This window comes from Lonchura striata, chromosome 2 (genome assembly GCF_050655825.1).
Source record: "Lonchura striata isolate lonStrDom1 chromosome 2, ASM5065582v1, whole genome shotgun sequence".
Lineage (NCBI taxonomy): Eukaryota > Metazoa > Chordata > Aves > Passeriformes > Estrildidae > Lonchura > Lonchura striata.
The window spans coordinates 3,880,984-3,897,806 of record NC_140704.1 but is presented as its reverse complement, the minus strand read 5'-3'; the positions used below and the strand labels follow the sequence as shown (position 1 = coordinate 3,897,806).

At 41.0% G+C, this 16,823-nt stretch overlaps 1 protein-coding gene across 5 annotated transcripts in view; it reads left to right on the top strand.

Annotated features, from left to right (window-relative positions):
- The window catches only part of MINDY4 (MINDY lysine 48 deubiquitinase 4), a 73,922-nt gene extending 62,812 nt beyond the window's left edge, over positions 1 to 11,110 (top strand). For all 5 annotated transcript variants that reach the window (XM_021541860.3, XM_085562966.1, XM_021541859.3 and 2 more), the window contains exons 16-18: positions 910 to 1,090; positions 4,648 to 4,720; positions 9,964 to 11,110. In XM_021541860.3, coding sequence (XP_021397535.3) covers positions 910 to 1,090; positions 4,648 to 4,720; positions 9,964 to 10,012 — 303 coding nt within the window. In that variant the 3' untranslated portion in view covers positions 10,013 to 11,110. The remainder of the gene's footprint in view (positions 1 to 909; positions 1,091 to 4,647; positions 4,721 to 9,963) is intronic.
- Positions 11,111 to 16,823: the final 5,713 nt, after the last annotated feature.

Genomic DNA, 16,823 nt, shown 5'->3' with positions numbered 1-16,823 from the left:
AGAAATCATGTATGAGCATTTTTCTGTTACATTTCCTCTCTTTCCACTGGGGCTTTTGCAGTGAAAAGTAAAATGACTGAAATCAAAATGATTTCACTGAAAGCAAAATGTTTAATTTCAGGTTTCAGCTTCCCTAAGCAATTTCTCAAAGGTAGAAAACTCAGCTGCAATGCTGTTGGTATCCCCTTCTTCCATCCCCTTATTATAAATGAATATGAAAGTTTTATGCACTTTCTTAGAGAATATTCAGGTTATTTAGAAATATACTTTTCAAAATATGGACAAAAGCTTAGAAAAGGTTTTGGTTAAAGTTTTATTTTCCCATTAACATATTTCATTTTTAAGAATAACAAAGCAAAACAAACGCTTCTGTTACTGCTTTCTTCCATAGCTGAAAGTACATCTTTGGTCTGTGAACTAGAAGGGAATAAAGTGAAGGGAATACATTGCTTTCTGTACTCAACAAAAGATTTTGGGCTCAGTTGAGTCACCCAGGCGGGGATGTCTCAGGGCACTTGAGGTCCTTTGAGACCCTTACCTGGTTTCCAGTCATTGCTGAATGACAGCAGAGCCTCCCATGTATCCCATGTTGTATTCCTGTGGTTTTACAGCTGTTGTAGAGGACATGATTCCTGCTGGTTCAGCTCATCTGGGATCTGATCTTTTAGCTGTAAGGGCACTACAACTGCATTTCTTTACCTGCCACAACTCAAAGCCTAATATTTGCTTCATATGCTCTATGATTGACCAGAGTTGTACTGGTCTGCTTCATCAACAGTCTCTAATGAGCCTTCATTAGTGTTTGTAGATTAGAATAAACAAATGATGTTACAAATTTTATGTTTTCCACCACAAATTGTTTCTCCCCCAACCCCAGTGCTGGTCTGCTATTTTGTATTTTTCTTCCAGGTCGGTTGTTACTTGAAGACCCCCAAGTACCCAATTTGGCTGGTCTGCAGTGAAAGCCACTTCAGTGTGCTTTTCTGTTTGGAAAAGGATTTGCTCAGCGACTGGAAAACGGGACGGAGGTTTGATCTCTATTACTACGATGGCTTGGCCAACCAGGATGAAGAGATACGGTTGACAGTGGGTATGAGCAGCTCCCAGTCTCTATTTCACCTCTAGGGGGGCAAAAAGGAGGATCCAGTAACACAGTGATGGTTGCAGGCAGTGAACGTTGATTAGTGTGATGTTGCCTAATTTCCATAATTAGTTTTGGTGATTAATTGCATTTCGCAATAAGTTTTGAGGATAAACTCTTGGAAGGGTTAACAGTGAGCATGTGTCACTTTATACACACTGGCAAAAATTCCAGTGGCACTGATTCCCAAGGAACAGGTTGTGATCTCTGGCTTATTCATATTCCCAGGACTATAAAATACATTTCACTACTCCCATTCTCCCTCACATCATCTCATTTCTAGAGGCAGAAAATGCAGGTGTACAGTTCCTCACCCTAAATGCCTGTAGGAAAATGAGCAGAGAGGGTGAGGAAACATGAAATCCTTGCCTCCAAGGCAAGAAAATGCCAGTATTCTTCTAAAAAAGTTTAGCCTCTTACCTGCCTGGAAGCACAAGCCTTCAAAAGATCTTCCACCTTGTTACACTCCTTTCAGTGAACCATGCCAAATTACACAGCTGCTTTTACAGTAAATACTTCTTCAACTGGAAGGCATTTGGATGAGTATTCTGATCCTTAGAAAGCACCTACTTCAATACATTCTTCACCACTAAATCCCTGTTTGCTAATAATATCCTACTTACCATTTGTTTTCTTTCCTTTGGTACATTTGTACAATCTGGCCTGTGATTCTTTGATAACCAAATTCCTTCTCAATCTTAAGGAGCTCTCCTGTAGTCTGCTCTTTGGAAATAAATTGTGTCTATTCCTTATTTGCACCAACATGCAGGTTTTTGCACAGGATGGGTGTTGTATGTTCTGCTTGAGTTCATGTGGCAAAGTTGTTTCTATGCTGGGAGTGCTGGGTGTTTGAGCCCCTCACGAGATTTGGTAGTGAGCTCAGTCATCTTTCTGCCTGTTATTTATCCTCTTATTTTAAACAAAATCCCTGTCATTCCATTGCAGGGATCACATGATATATTAGCTCCAAAAATGATCAGTTTTCACAGGACTGTGGCTGCCAGCTGGTTCCCACATCCCAGATAAAAGTGACATGGATGATACAGCTCAGCACAGGACTTAGAGACACATTTTTTCTATTGTGTTGTATCACGTAACATCTGGTCCAAAACAGGTATCCTAATGTGTCTTTCCATCACCAGGAATGTTTCCAAAAGCAAGAGCTGCCAAGCCCTCTAAGATCCTTGGATGAGAAATTCCCCAGAGCACATATAAATTTTTCCCTTTGCTTTCCAACTGTCATGGCATTCCTTTGTGTTTCTCCTCAAAGCCAAAATGTGCATGGAGTTGTAGATATCTCTTTGTTGTGGCCATAGCCCCTTCCAGGGGTGTGTCCCAGTAAATCCTTTGTTATCTGTGAAATTCTGCAAAAGGCAGTAAAAATGCAAATACTTTCATCATTCCACAAAAACGCTGGCCTGGTTCTGGCTGTGCAGTAATCCCTTGCTAGGTCTGGAGAAAACTGTAATTACTTTACATCCAAAAAGGTAACACTGGCCAAACATCTAAACCCAGCATGCAGGAGCAAATGGAAATATCAGAATGCTAAATATTGCTGGCATTTCCCTTGTGGAAATCCCAAGGAGAGGTGGTGTTTAGGCAGCATCACCTGGAGATGCAGCATGAGGAGCTGGGGGCTGCCCCAGCCACATCTCCCTGCTGCTGGGTAGAAAAGTTGTTTGCTTTATTTGAGCAAAAAGTTGATTTCCTTGAAATGGGAATCTTGATTATAATTAGGTAAAATTACCATCAAGGTCACATTTCAGGAAATATTGAAGAAATTTCACCAGACAAAAAAAGCAAAAAAGACAGAAGAATAGAATTATATTTTGGAAGCAGCAGCAATTGCTACTGAGAATTTGCTCTGCTTCTCATACTTAACTATTTGACAAAATGTAGACAAGAAACATAAAGTTCCTTCATAAAAGCAGGTTAATGACATCATAAAGAGAGGAAAATAATAATAAATCTTTCCATTGGGATAGAAGTTTTGGATAGGCAGAGAAAATCTGTAAGAGTGCTGGCACTCAGTTTGTCACTAAGTAAGGGTAGAATATACATATTTCTTTTCTTTTACTCTTATATACAACTTTATGATACTTTTTTTCCTGTTTCTTTTTATGGAAACACTCCATTCAAACCTTTTAATTGGAAGAATTCAAGTCTAAAAATGACAAAATTCATCAAATTTGGCCATGAGTGGGAAAGGCAGCCCCACCAAGTGCCTGTCCTGCTACCAGGGCTATGGTCAGGACAGTGTCTTAGGTTGCACCTGGAAAGGTTTAGAGAAAAATTCCTTCACAGAGGGGGTTGTCCAGCACTGGAACAGGTTGCCCAGGGAAATGGTGGAGTCCCCATCCCTGCAAGTATTCAAAAACCTGTAGTTGTGGCACTTGGGGACATGGTTTAATAGTGAACAGGGTGGTGGTGCTGGATTTATGGTTAGACTTGATGATCTTAGAGGTTTTAACTTTTATTATTCTAAAATTCTGTGTTACAAACTCTTCAAAATTATGATTTTAAAAGGCTCTTTTAAACTTAAAAGATTTCTGTGTGCCTCTAAGTTACCTAGAGGAAAACCACCAGTGTTTTACGTTCTTTAAAACATTGTCCGTTTCCCTCCGCTCCAACCCTTGCAGTCATCCGGAGTTCTCTGCAGGGTTTGCACCTATCAGATGAACACACAAGGGAGAGCCAGGTCCTTTCTGTGACATGAGAGAGCCAGATAGATCTGAGACTGGCAGCTGTGAATGGTCAGGACTCTGAACTGCCATCCTGTCTCCATCAGTCTCACTGAAGCAGACCCAAATCCTGCCCCCTGCCTTGGCATCGTGCACCGCTCGCAGCCAACCCACTGAAAAGAAGAAAGAAACCAAAAAAAACAACCCTGGTCTGCTGCAGTTGAAATGTCAGACTCCAAAACAGGAAACAGCTGAGCAGACTGACATCCAAGCTGGTGGCAGGATGTTTTGTCCCTGGGAAGTTCAGCTCTACTTTCACTGTTGACAGATGCCGCGCCTGAGACAGGGAGCGCTCTGTTTTCCCCGGAGCGCTGCGATGGCCTCTCCATCCCCAGGGAATGCTCCCAGCCTGGGGAGGCTCCCTGCTGTCCCACACAGCATCTTCATCTTCTCCTGGCTGTGCATTGCTTGCTGAGCACTAAAGGGACAGTCTTCTTTTCCAGGGTGGAAGCAATAGTCCTAACCCAGGTCAAACTGGACTTGGGGTTTCCTGTTCAACTGTAGCACCACCACTGTCCTTAAGAGTTTGAGTAACAAAATGACTCAGTAATTGCAACATCAATTGCAAAATAAAAGCCTCGTGACAGCCCTGCAGCACACAATTTCATTTTCTGATCTGTGGTTTTCCTTGAAACCATCTCTGTATGACCTGGCTCAGGCATGGTGGTGGATGTGGCAGTGGTTGGACTCAAACCATCTGAGAGGTCTTTTCTGTAGGAAGAAAAGGTTCCCCAGGCACTAACAATGTCTGTTTTTTCTCTGCAGATACAACTCAGGTGTGCCCTGAAAATAAAGAAAATGATCTTACTCCTCCACTTGAGCACTGTATTAGGACAAAGTAAGTGAAATTAGAAATTTTCATACGGATACATTCAGTTGTTGATACAAGTAATGTGAGGCTAGAGTGTCAAAAAAAATGTTTCAGCACACTGAAAAATTAATGCTTAAAAATCAGAAGGGATCTGAATGGGCCAGGCTGTGATAATATATTTTACATATTTAATTGTGTACTACTGTAATTAATAATGAACTGTTCAAGGTGTTCATTCTTAGAGGAACCTTCATTTACAGCACCATGAACTGACTGAGCCAAATTCAGCCTGAGAATACACCTTGGTTGCAACTAAATATAAATATAAATATAAATATAAATATAAATATAATCTAAATTAAATTCCCAAAAGTGCTTGATTGCAGAGGTATAATAAGAAAAGGAGACAATTTATTCCATTTTCATCAGTCTTTTCTGAAGAACAAAAAGGGGGACCTGGGTGTTATTTTCAGTGCATAAAGCATTATTAAACTGTTTCAGTTTTCTGTGGAGAGCACAGGGTTTGCCGGGAGCACAGAAAATCAGGTTTTGTGCAGTCACTTCTGACAGGCCTTAGCTCATATTCTCTCCTTACAGACAAGGCTAATTCCTCTTCTGTTGGGATTTTCATGGATATTTTGAGGCATATATAAGCAATTCATCCAAAACATACTGAAATTAATGGGAACATTTTCAGCTCTGTGAGACATGAAAGAAGCAAAATGGAGAAGTTTAACTGGGCAGAAAATTCAGCTTTATATCAATTCCAGCATGGACTTGGAAGTTACTATCTGAATATCTCTGGAGCAAGAAGTGAAAGCCTCATTGTCAGAGACCATAACATTTGTTAAATCAGCAAGCCAGGCAGCTTCAGGTTTCTCTTGCAGTTTCCCTCCTGTCCTTCCTACAATTTGCTCTGAAAAAAAACCTAACAAAAAACAAAAACAAAACAAAACAAAACAAAAAAACCAGCAGAAAACAAATAAATAAGAACAGTGGCTGCCAGTGTGTTGATGAGAAAATCACTGAAAGATAGAAGTGGCATCCTGCAAGGTGACAGCAGTGACATCAGTCCAGCCTTCCTGCATATACAGATTTTATTGATTCCTCATTTCAGGTGACACATCAGCATGACTGCAAACTGAAATAAATAATGTATAACCTCAGAAAGCTCCATGGGGAGAATAATGCATGCAACTATTTAAAGTGTTAGAATATCTTCCATTCCTGGCATTGTGTCAGAGTTATACAGTGTTGGTGGTGCTGCTGTTTGTTTTTAGTTTAAGTTCCCTGCTTTAATCTGCTTGAGAGGTAAGTTACCAGCAAATTCCAGTGTCAATTCATTTTGTTTGTAGCATTCTCAGCACTCTGATTTACCCTGGGCAGGCTGGCTCCTTGTTTTCAGTTTTCTCCCTTTGCTTTGAGGGTATTTAGTAAAGCGTGGCCTTGCTGCAAAAGGTTTTTCATGTTAAATTTTTTCCTTTTTGTTTTAAGAACTTTTTCTTCCAACTACAGAACAGCATATAAAGAAAAGTAAGAAACAACCGAGATAACCAAATTTTGAGCAGTTTAGGGGATTAAAAAAATGAATGTTTTTTTACGATACCACTGTGGAAAACTCCCCTAAACTAATTTTTAATAAAGCAAAGAGCTGTTACTTGTTTTGAAGAAGAATTCGTGGTGAAGACTTCTCTCTTCAAAAAATGCAAGATAATTTCTCAGGCCACAGTCTGAACAATCAGAGCTGAGACAATAAACTATCATTAATTGGTGTTATTGTTAATTGAGAGTTTTCCTTTCATTCAAATGCCTCAATTCTGTTTTAATCCATGACAATGGATTAAATTAAAGGGATTAATTTAATTCATTAAATTAAGATCATTGCTTACCCCAATACCTGAGCTCCACCATCCTGTAACACACTGAGTTCTGTGTGTCACATCTGCCTGCTCTTCGTTCTCTTACCCACTCTTAAAGGGAAAGCTGCACTGGTGATAGACTGGTTTTGCATTTAGTTTTTAATATTAATAATAATTATTATTAATAATATTATTATCAGAAGAGAAGGGTTTTGCTTCTGCAGGAGGAGGAGGCTCCTGTTCTCAGTCCCTCTTATATAAAACATCAGAAGAGCTCAGTTCTGAATTTAGAGCAGGGAACCCTTCAGCTGGCTCTGGAATGACCAGTCACCACCAGGTATCAGTGTAACCTGCAGGCCCCCCAAAAAAGGAGAAGTAAAAGGGCTTTTCCTGTGGCTCTCAGCCCCAGACATCTTTGGCAGCAGTCGGGTTCTGCCCAGGGATGTGTGGAATGTGCATCCCAGGCTTGTTTTGGAGATGCCGTGCAGACAACTTATCCTGCTCTTCCCTGAGGAATACTCTCATATCACAGTCCTGATCCTCAGCACTGGAGGAAATAACATCTGTTAGCTCTGCCTGAGGGGGACCAAACTCTCATCTGCTATTAGAACCTGAATTTTGCAGTATTTTTTGTTAACCCTCTGTGGTAGTAAAGCTGTGGGATCCATGAGTTCACCTGTTGGCTGTGAAGGGAAACACCCAAAGGGAATTTGGTGGTTGAGAGAAGAGCAGAGCCTAGGCATTTCACCCTGAATTATTGATGTGCTCCAAAACAATACCAAATGACCAGCACAGGGGATGCTCACTGAGTGCTATTCCAGACTGAGCATTGTTCAGGGCCTGACCTGTTCCTCTTCAGTTCCCGTTAACTGCATGACCCTTGGGTGAGGTTGTACTTGAGGCAGGTGGGTCAAATGTAGTTTTCCTTTTGCTAATCTGATAAATGATAATGGAATCAGCAGCTAGAAAATGCCTCATGTTGCAATTACACCGTGGCAGGACAGTTTGGGGAAATGATCACCTGCACTGTCCAGGAAGTTTTGTATCTGTTTGTAAATAAAATAATATTTCAGCATCTGTGAGTGAGATTCCTCACTCTTTGACACCTGTTCTTGTGCAGATGCAAGAGGGGAAAAGTTTTTGACCTGTTTCATAGAAACAAACAGCCAAGGGCTGCTTTTTGGTCTAAGAAATTGTTTGAAAATAAACCCAAGAGATGAGACTTGTTCTGAAAGTAGCCTTCAGTCCTGCTTCAAAAATTATGTTCTGTTTAAGCTCTTTATAGAAAGCAATTTTAAAAAAAGCCAGTTCCTCACTGCACAGTGATTAATAACTTTACAAACAGCAGAAATGGTGTCACCAAAGTGAGTAATCCCCCAGGGCACAGGACAGGCTCATCTGGTGGTTTTTGGCCTCTGTGGATCCCTCTCAAAACTTTAATCACCCTGTGAGATAGAAAGTTGTACCTTGGGAAGATTGTACTGAAAGACAAGGGATGATTTGATGGCATTACCTGACAAATCCTGAGACAGAGTGAAAATTTAACAGGGTAGAAATCCATTTAGATTTAGATAAAATGTGCCACTTTAAGCTTGCAAAATACACTGTTTAGTCTGATAACTGCAGCCCTAGCAGAACTACCCCAACTAAAGAAAAAGAATGTAAATTTCCACACTAAAAGATAAGAAATAAAAAAGACTCCTTAAACTTTAAAACAAACAGGGCAGAGTAACCCAAGAGTTCTTTCTGTACTTTCTAACAAAAACTAAGTACAAGTATAACTAACTGTAAGTGTAATATAAAATCACCAGAATAAATATGCATTAACCTATTGTAAAATTCTATGCATTTAGAAATTAGTAAGAGTAACAAAAAAAAAATCAGGAGTTCTCAGAGGTACACATGTACATTAAAAAGCACTAAGTCCTGACATGTGTCCACAGCACTTTAAATAAAAATACTCATTCCCTACAAATCTTTATTAAAATTGTAGAGTTTAATTTCTCATCCACGTTTCAATTCAATGGGGACAGAAGGTGGCAGTTGTTTTTTCCATTTGGTTGTTTAAGGGTGACATTCTGGACCTCTGATAGGGGCAGCTCTGGCAAATGCCAGGCTTCCATTGAATAACCCCAGATGAAACAAATTCTTCTTTTAATTTAAGATGTGGGGCATCTCTGCTGTGCATTCCTGCTAAGTATTCCTGGGATTGAGACAATCCTGCAATTTTTGATTTTAATCTTCTCAGGAAAGTAAAAAACAGAAGGAAAAAACTTCACAACCCTCAGATGGTCACTTCCTTTGAGACATTGCCCTGAAGACTGCAAGAATTCAGCTTTTGGTTTTGTTTTACACTTAATTGGCTTGTTCAGCTCAAGGACTGAGCTGCCATACCCTTGCTGACACATCCTGTCCTCGGTGACAGAAAGAATGTGGCACTGGCAACTCACTGTTCCCTCCACCCCCTCACCAATGTCTTACTACTCTGAGACAGATTTTCAAAGCAGATATAAATACTCAGCACTGGGAATGCAGCAGTTTAGTTCCCAGATAATGTGGACCATGACCTTGCAGATGAGGAAAAGCCACAGCCAAAGGTGAATCCATGCCGTGAAGGGTGAGTTCACTCTTTTCAGGGAGGTGGCTGGAGAGCATCATCCTGCTTTCAGCAGGTTTTGGGTCAGATCTCTGTCTTTTGCCATGGTTTGAAGACACATTTTGTGGCAGATTTAGGATGGATGCCTCCTTTGCATTCAGTCACATTCCTGAGGTGGGCAGCTGAGCTGTGGCAACCAGTGCAGAGCCAGGAATGAGAAACATGGAAGGTTCCAGAATCATTCTGTTCTCAGTGTACATCTTCAGGGTCATTCTGAAGGAGGAATAAGGGCAGAGAAAACCAGAACCTCAGCACAAGAAAAGCAAAACATCACCATTAAAGTGAGCCATGCTTGGAGGAGCCAAGGTCAGGAGCAAAGAGAGTTGCTCAGCGAAGTGATCCAGGCACAGGATCTCAGAGTCAGAGAGTTCCTAATCAGAGCTAAACAAAAATGAAAAAATAATCAAATTGCCTGCTGAGAGCTGAGAGTGAGTCTTTTGGTTATTTAGGGTTAATTCTTGTACCCATCTTGGGCATTCCCTAATTATTCTGTCCAACATGAAGGTCTCTGTTGTGAATCAGCTGCTGTTCTGTTGCCCAGAGAGGCTGGAGGAAGGGTCAGGACAGAATCCTCCAACCTTGGCCCCTAAAGTCAGGGGGTGCAAGTCCCTCACTTCTGCTCCATTCTCTTTGGGATGGGATTAGTTACCCCAGACACATCCATCCCAATCTCTCTGAGCTTGCTTGAGTGGTTCAGGGGTGTGGGTTTGCCTTTCCAGTGATGAACTGATGGATGTGAATGATTTCATTTCTAGGTGGCAAGGAGCTGTCATCGACTGGAACGGCACAGAACCCATCTTGTGACTGATCTGAGCTGCACTTCATTTGGGAAGACCTAAAGGAAATGACTGTATGAGCACATTCCTATTCCCACCAATACAGGAAATGGGGCAGTTGGAGACGAGGAAGAATGACAAGGTTTACAGGCTGGCAGGGTTTCACCTCAGTCGCCTCATGCTTCAGATATTTTGCTTTTAATATAAACAACACTGACGTAAATTCCTTGTCACTGCCCTCAGCATAAAGCTCCTGAGGGCAAGGCTGGGTTCCCACCACCAAATCAAGGTTACAGATGAAGCTCTGAAGTCGTCAACGTCCCCTTGAGGTCTCCTTCTGGATCCACTCTGTATCCTGCAATTGTTTGGAAGCATCTGATGGGAGATGCTGTACCCAGATTTCTCTCACTTTACAGCCTTCTCTGTCCTGCCTTGTTCTTCCTTGAAAAAACTCCAGTGCCACTAGAAAACATCATCCAAGGAACATATATTCACCTCGTTACCTGGTATTAGCAAGCCTAAATAAGTTGGTGACCATCTGGGGTTTTTGGGGAAAGCCTAGCCTATACCAGGTTCTTGTTGTGTCATAAATTTGCAGTAAGGATTGTGGTTGTGTGTTACCAAAGTAATTCCATTAGTGCTTTCCTAGTGCTGGGTTCTGTAACAGTGCCTCGTGCTGATATAGCTCATTTTTCTTTCTGGTAAGAGGCAGCTGTATCAGTATCTTTACATATATGCCCTTATTTCTAGATGAGGGTTTATTCACATCCAGGTGACAGATCAGATCTGGGATTTGCTTCTTCATAATCACAAGAAAACAGAAGAGCTGTTAGTTTTGAAATTCAAATGGTGCCTATCTGTGATAGGTACATGTTTCTATGGTTAAATAAAATGCATGTGCTGGAATGAGGTACTGTGGAGATGGATACTGAGGTACTGAAACCAAAGTTTGTATCCTGATTAATTCTCCTTTAGCAACACTTTACAAAAGTGGGGCAAGTTACTGCACAGAACGTTGGAAAAATGCCTCAGGGAAAAAGGCAGATAAATGGTGTTTCTAGAGATATTCCTCTCTCTTGAGAGTGAATATTTCATGAGAGTTCAATAAAGGACTTTTACTTCCTGATGTTTATTGTAGCACCTTCTTCCTAGTCAGTGTGGAAATTCCTCTGGGTCCTGAAAAATTAGTGCAAAATCAATTTCCATCAAAAATTCAATGTTGTTCTGGGTGTAGGGTGCAAACTGTGCAAATGGAGATCTCAGGGAATTAGCTCTGGAGTTAGATTTGAAAACCAACATGAATATAAGTTACAAAGGAGTGCCAGAAAGGTTTAGATGGCTTTTGGATGAAGATCTGCTTCCCCCTTTGCTTCTCATTCACATCAAACTGTCACAGAATTGCAGACTGGTTTGGGTGGGAAGGGAAATTAGAAATCATCTTTTCCACCCCCCTTCCACGGGCAGGGACACCTTCCACCATCCCAGGTTGTTCCAAGCCCTGTCCAACCTGGCCTTGGGCACTTCCAGGGATCCAGGGGCAGCCACAGCTTCTCTGGGCATCCTGTGCCAGGGCCTCACCACCCTCACAGGGAAGAATTTCTTCCTAATATCCAATCTAAACTTTTCCTCTTTCCGTTTAAAACCATTATATGCAGTAGAGCATCTCAGGGTTGCAGTTATTTTATTTATTTCAGTGTAATAAAATCAGTTTGGTTTAAATCAGATGAACTTAAAGCTTTATGAGATCCAGATCTCCCAAGAGATTCAGCCTCTGGGACATCATCAGCACCAGATTCCTGACTACTGGCTCTGCCATCCCTGTGTATTTAGGGATGTGTTTGTGTTTGTGCTGTCAGCTGCAGGTGGATTCAAAAATGTCTTTAAGATACTTCAGCTTGAGCTTCAGTGTTTTTGGGAATTCCCAAACAGCCAAAGTCCCCAGATGTAAAACCTTTTTTCCCCTCTTCGAAATTTTTTTTATTCTATAGTCCACTTAATTCTGTAGTTCTTATTCTATAGAATTTGATTATTCTATAGTTCTATTTGTCTCATTAAACAAATGCAGTTTGATTTTCCTACCTGCCTCCCAAGGTATCTGTAATAAAACATATTGAAGGGTGCATTTGGACACAAAATACTGTGGAAATTACAAATGTCAGAAGATTTTTGGAACCAAAAAAATTCCTTTCTGGTTTTTCCAGTCCAGTAAACCCACACCATTTATTTCAAAGCTTTAATGTATCAGGTTGGAGATAACCTCCCAGTCCCTGACAGCAGAGCAGCACAGATAAGGGGCAGGAGGAGCTGCTGTGGGACAGGCAGATCTGATCTGACTGAAATCTGGATTTCTGCAGGGCAGAGGTGTTCTGGGGATCTGTTCTCTGTCCAGAGGAGGGGAGATTACCAGGGTGTGGTGGAGCTTGGTTTTAGGATGAGAGTTGTTCCTACAAAGGCATCCCAAGAGGATGCATCACACCCATGAAGATGTAAAAATTTTTATGGTATGAGAAAGAGGATAGACTGTTTAGAAAATGTGGTTTTGGGGTTCTTGTGGAGGGTAAACAAAGATGAGGAGAGGCCCTGAACTCTGTCCCTCTTTCTAAAACAGGCTCCAAAGAACTTTGAGGCTCCTTCATCGCTGGCTATGAAGACTATTTTTGTTAATACAGATTTTTCTTAACTATTATCTGGCATTGTGTCCATGTTTGCAAAGTAAAAAGGGGCAGAAATCTCTCTTTCATTAGATCATTAAGTACTCCACCCAAGTTGCAGGTTATTAATCACCCATTAAATCAGAGATCCTCTTGAAGTGATACATGGAGTAAATAGACTCTACAACTTGGGGTAGTTATGAAGTGGGTATGTATTGCCCACCTGACAGTGAATTAACTCCAGATTCACCCAGGCCCTTGCTTGCCACCCAGGTCAAGGGTGATTCCGTGTGGTGGAAAAGTCTCTCCTCCAACCCGTGCTTCCAAAGAAAGGCTCAGCAGTCTCTGTTGTTCGGTCTCAGGGTTGTTTATTGCAAATTATCTAAAAGATTTTCTTCTCTGCTGCTGTGGTTTGCTCACAGCTCAGGCAGAGGTACACACACACCCTGACATCCTCTCTGACCCCGACTGCTGCTTCTCTCCCTGCCCTGGGCTGCTGCTGTCTTTTATATGGTACATTACGTGTGACATGGTTACAGTTTTTCCCCAATGCCCATTACCTATATTAAATGGTGCTTTTCTATCTTTTATATGGGACATTACGTGTGACATGGCTACAGTTTTTCCCCAATGCCCATTACCTATATTAAATGGTGCTTTTCTATCTTTTATATGGTACATTACGTGTGACATGGTTACAGTTTTCCCAATGCCTATTACCTATATTAAATGGTGCTTTTCTACTCTAAACCAATCTGTGAGTGCCAACATCACCAAGAACATGGAGGTAAGGAAGAAGAAAGAGGGAGGACAGGACAGGCCCAAATCCCTCCATCTTAAAACTTCTGATCCCCATGTACAAAACCAAAACCCTCCTGTACAGGACTTAAAACCCACTTGTACAGCACTAAAAAATTATTCCCTTTATTTTGTGACTACTTCTACTATAATATCTAAACTTTTGTGACTTCTTGTTCTTCCTGCAAGGTTGTAAGTCATTCCAGGGCTCAAATCCAAATGCATCCCAGTTAAATGCTTCTGACTGGGATCCGGAACATCCTAAAATATCTGAGGGACATTTTGAGTTCTGACACTTGCTGACAAAGGAGGAAAAAATGAACCTGCGCCACCTCCCCAAGCCACCAGCTGGGCAGGGCACCTCAGCACTGCTGAGCTCCTCCCACCAGCCTTGGTCCTGGAACCTGAGAGCAGCAGGTTCCTTCACCAGGGCTCAGTGTCCCTACCAGGCAAAAAGGGAGGGCTCCTTGGAAGGAATCTGTAACCAGAACACTCATTTAGAGCTAAATACTCTCAAAAAGGAACGCCAGAGCATTGCCTGGTCACTGTCTGCATCAAGACTTGCATGTTTTTATTCAGTGTAAAGCATCAGAAGTTATTTCACTTAAGACATTACAGAGCTTTTTGTGTCAATCATGAGGCAATGCAAAATGTTGTGTGGCAGAGCAAAAACCTTTACACAGATCTGTGTAAAAATATATCCTGTGCACAACATGCATCCAATCTTTCTAAATTATATTTTTCTCTTTGTTGTTTTTCTTTTTCTTTTTTTTTTTTTTTTTTATTTCCCAAATAATGGGACTTCCTGAACTGAACAAAGCAGTGATCATTTGATATTTGAGCTTTAAAAGGCACCAGTGATGTTGGCACTTAGGTCTGCATGGTGTCTTCATTTCATTCTCTCTTCTTCTGTGGAATAAAAAAGTGCACCCTGTGCTGAAAAATGACCCCTTAACTAATAACAAACATGACTTATTGTGTATGGAGATGAATATGGAAGCAGAGTTACTATTTTGGTGCATCTAACACCTTTTTACAAAATGTTTATTTAGCTTTGTCTTGTACAGAGTGTCTCATACAAATAAAACACTTAAAACAATGGTCAGGCAAAAACCCAGATTTCCTCCTCATTTTTTAATAATTGACTTGCTAGTGAAAAATAATCTGGGAGATTGAGTTGTGAATGTTTCATGGGCCTCACCAGCTCAGTGAAAAAATAGTTGCAAGAGTTAAAAATTATGGTTGTGGGTAAAAAATTCACAATTTTATAGACCTTCTGATGTTTGGTTTTTACATGCCGTCCTCATTCTGGTTAAATCTTGAAAATATTTAAGATATGATGACTGATCCCTTGAATGAATTCCTGCAGTCACTGTGGGTTTGGTTCCCAGGTAAACTAAAAATGACAACCTGAGTCTCTTGCTTTCAAGTTTTCACTTTCCTGGGGCAGATTTCCATTTGTTTACATTTGCAACGTATCTAATGGGCTAATTTGAAATGGCAGGAAATGGTCACTTCAGTAATCAAGGAAAGCTGAAGAGCTTGGAAGAATGACACCATTAGCCAAGTTTTCCATCAGGGAGAAGTGATTTAGGGGCTCTGAGGATTCTGTTGCTGAAAGTGAAGTACTGGGAGAAGGCAAGATTTTTTTTTTGCGCTTGTCAGGAGCTGCATTAAAAAACCAAAGACATCAAACCACTGGTTTTTTTTTCTGAAAATACTTGCACCAATCTTTTGAAGCAGTAAAATAGTTTTTCAGAAGACCTGCATGATTTGGGGTATGATTGCAATAACATAATGTAGTAAAAAATATGGATTTCAATTATTTTGGTAACTCTGCTTTATTCTCCTGTCCCAGGGTAAGTTTACTATGAAGGGAACTGCCCTGAATTTCACATTGTCAATACGTGGGGGTTGCACAGGTGCATTTTAGATGACAAAAACTTAACCCTCACCAAAGTTTGTCCTGTGATAATTGTCTCTTTGGTTTGTGTTTTCAGAAATGTCAAAATTAAGAATTAAGCATCAAAGCCTTAATTTGCATCATTTTATTTTATTTTTTTCATCAAAAAGATCATGATGGAAACAGAAATTTTGTTTAATGGAATGAAAATGGTTGCTCCTGCATCTCTGTGTGATCCCATCTGCTGCACCTCCTGAGGAAAAGTCACTCCATTAAGGACACTTTGTGTACACTCACACTCTACATTGATTTGTTTTCTTTGGCTATAAAATAATAAATTCAACACCAGCTCTGAAATAAGGAAGCAGTTCCTCCTTAGCAGCCTTGTTTATAAAACTGGAAAGGGAAAAAGGGATTAATCAGGTATTTTATTTGTCATTTCAAACAGGGTGGGGAGGGATTGTTGGTACAGTGGCAAACAACCCGATTCTGTGACATCCCTCACTAATAGCTCCTGACTATATCAGCAAGGAATCAAGCATAGATTTTACAAGGGGAAAGTTGGATTTTTTCTAAGAGGAATAATTATGACATATAATTACTTCAACATTTTTCATTTAATCTGCTGTGAGGTTTTTTTTTTTTTTTTTTCTTTAATTTCTTTTTTTTTTCTGAAGGAATTATAGATAACTCCAGCTGTTGATCTTTCAGTTGTGCTTAAAGGCACAACTCAAGTATCCATACAGTGATGGCACTGAGACTCTTCCAGACCCTCACATTAAAACACTTTCTCTGATCTCTGCCTCTTGGCCTCACAGTGAGTTTCAGGTGGTGTTTCAGTGTTTTCCATGTGCACATCCCATGCATTCCCCATCCTTGCTCAACACTGATTAAAATGTCCTATAGCAACCCCTGGATCTGAGTGTCTCAGTTTTCAAGGGCAATTTCTGAAAAAATAGAGCACAGTGAGTTTGCTGTGGACAACCTGAGCTGAAATGGAGCCTTGCAGAAATACTCAGAGGTAATAAACCTGCAGGGTGACTTTAATATGGCTCTAAAGCTGAATTCCAGCTGAGCTGGGGCGAGTCCAGAGCAGGTCCATGAGGATGGTAAGAAGAATAAAACATTTCTCCTTTAAGGAAAAGCTGAAATATTTGGGGTTGTTCAGCCTGGAGAAGGCTCAAAGAAGGGGAGACCTTCCAGTGCCTAAAGGGACTCCAGGAGAGCTGGAGAGGAACTTTGGACAAGGGCATGGAATGACAGGACACAGGGAATGGCTTCCCACTGCCAGAGGGCAGGGATGGATGGGACATTGGGAAGAAATCCTTCCCTGTGAGTGTGGTGAGGCCCTGGCACAGGTTATCCAGAGCAGCTGTGGCTGCTCCATCCCTCAAAATGTCATTATCATCAAAATATCTCCTCACAGGTGTTTACAGGGTGGGTATCTCCATCTAAACCAGTGACCCAGGAATATCTTGAAAGCCACT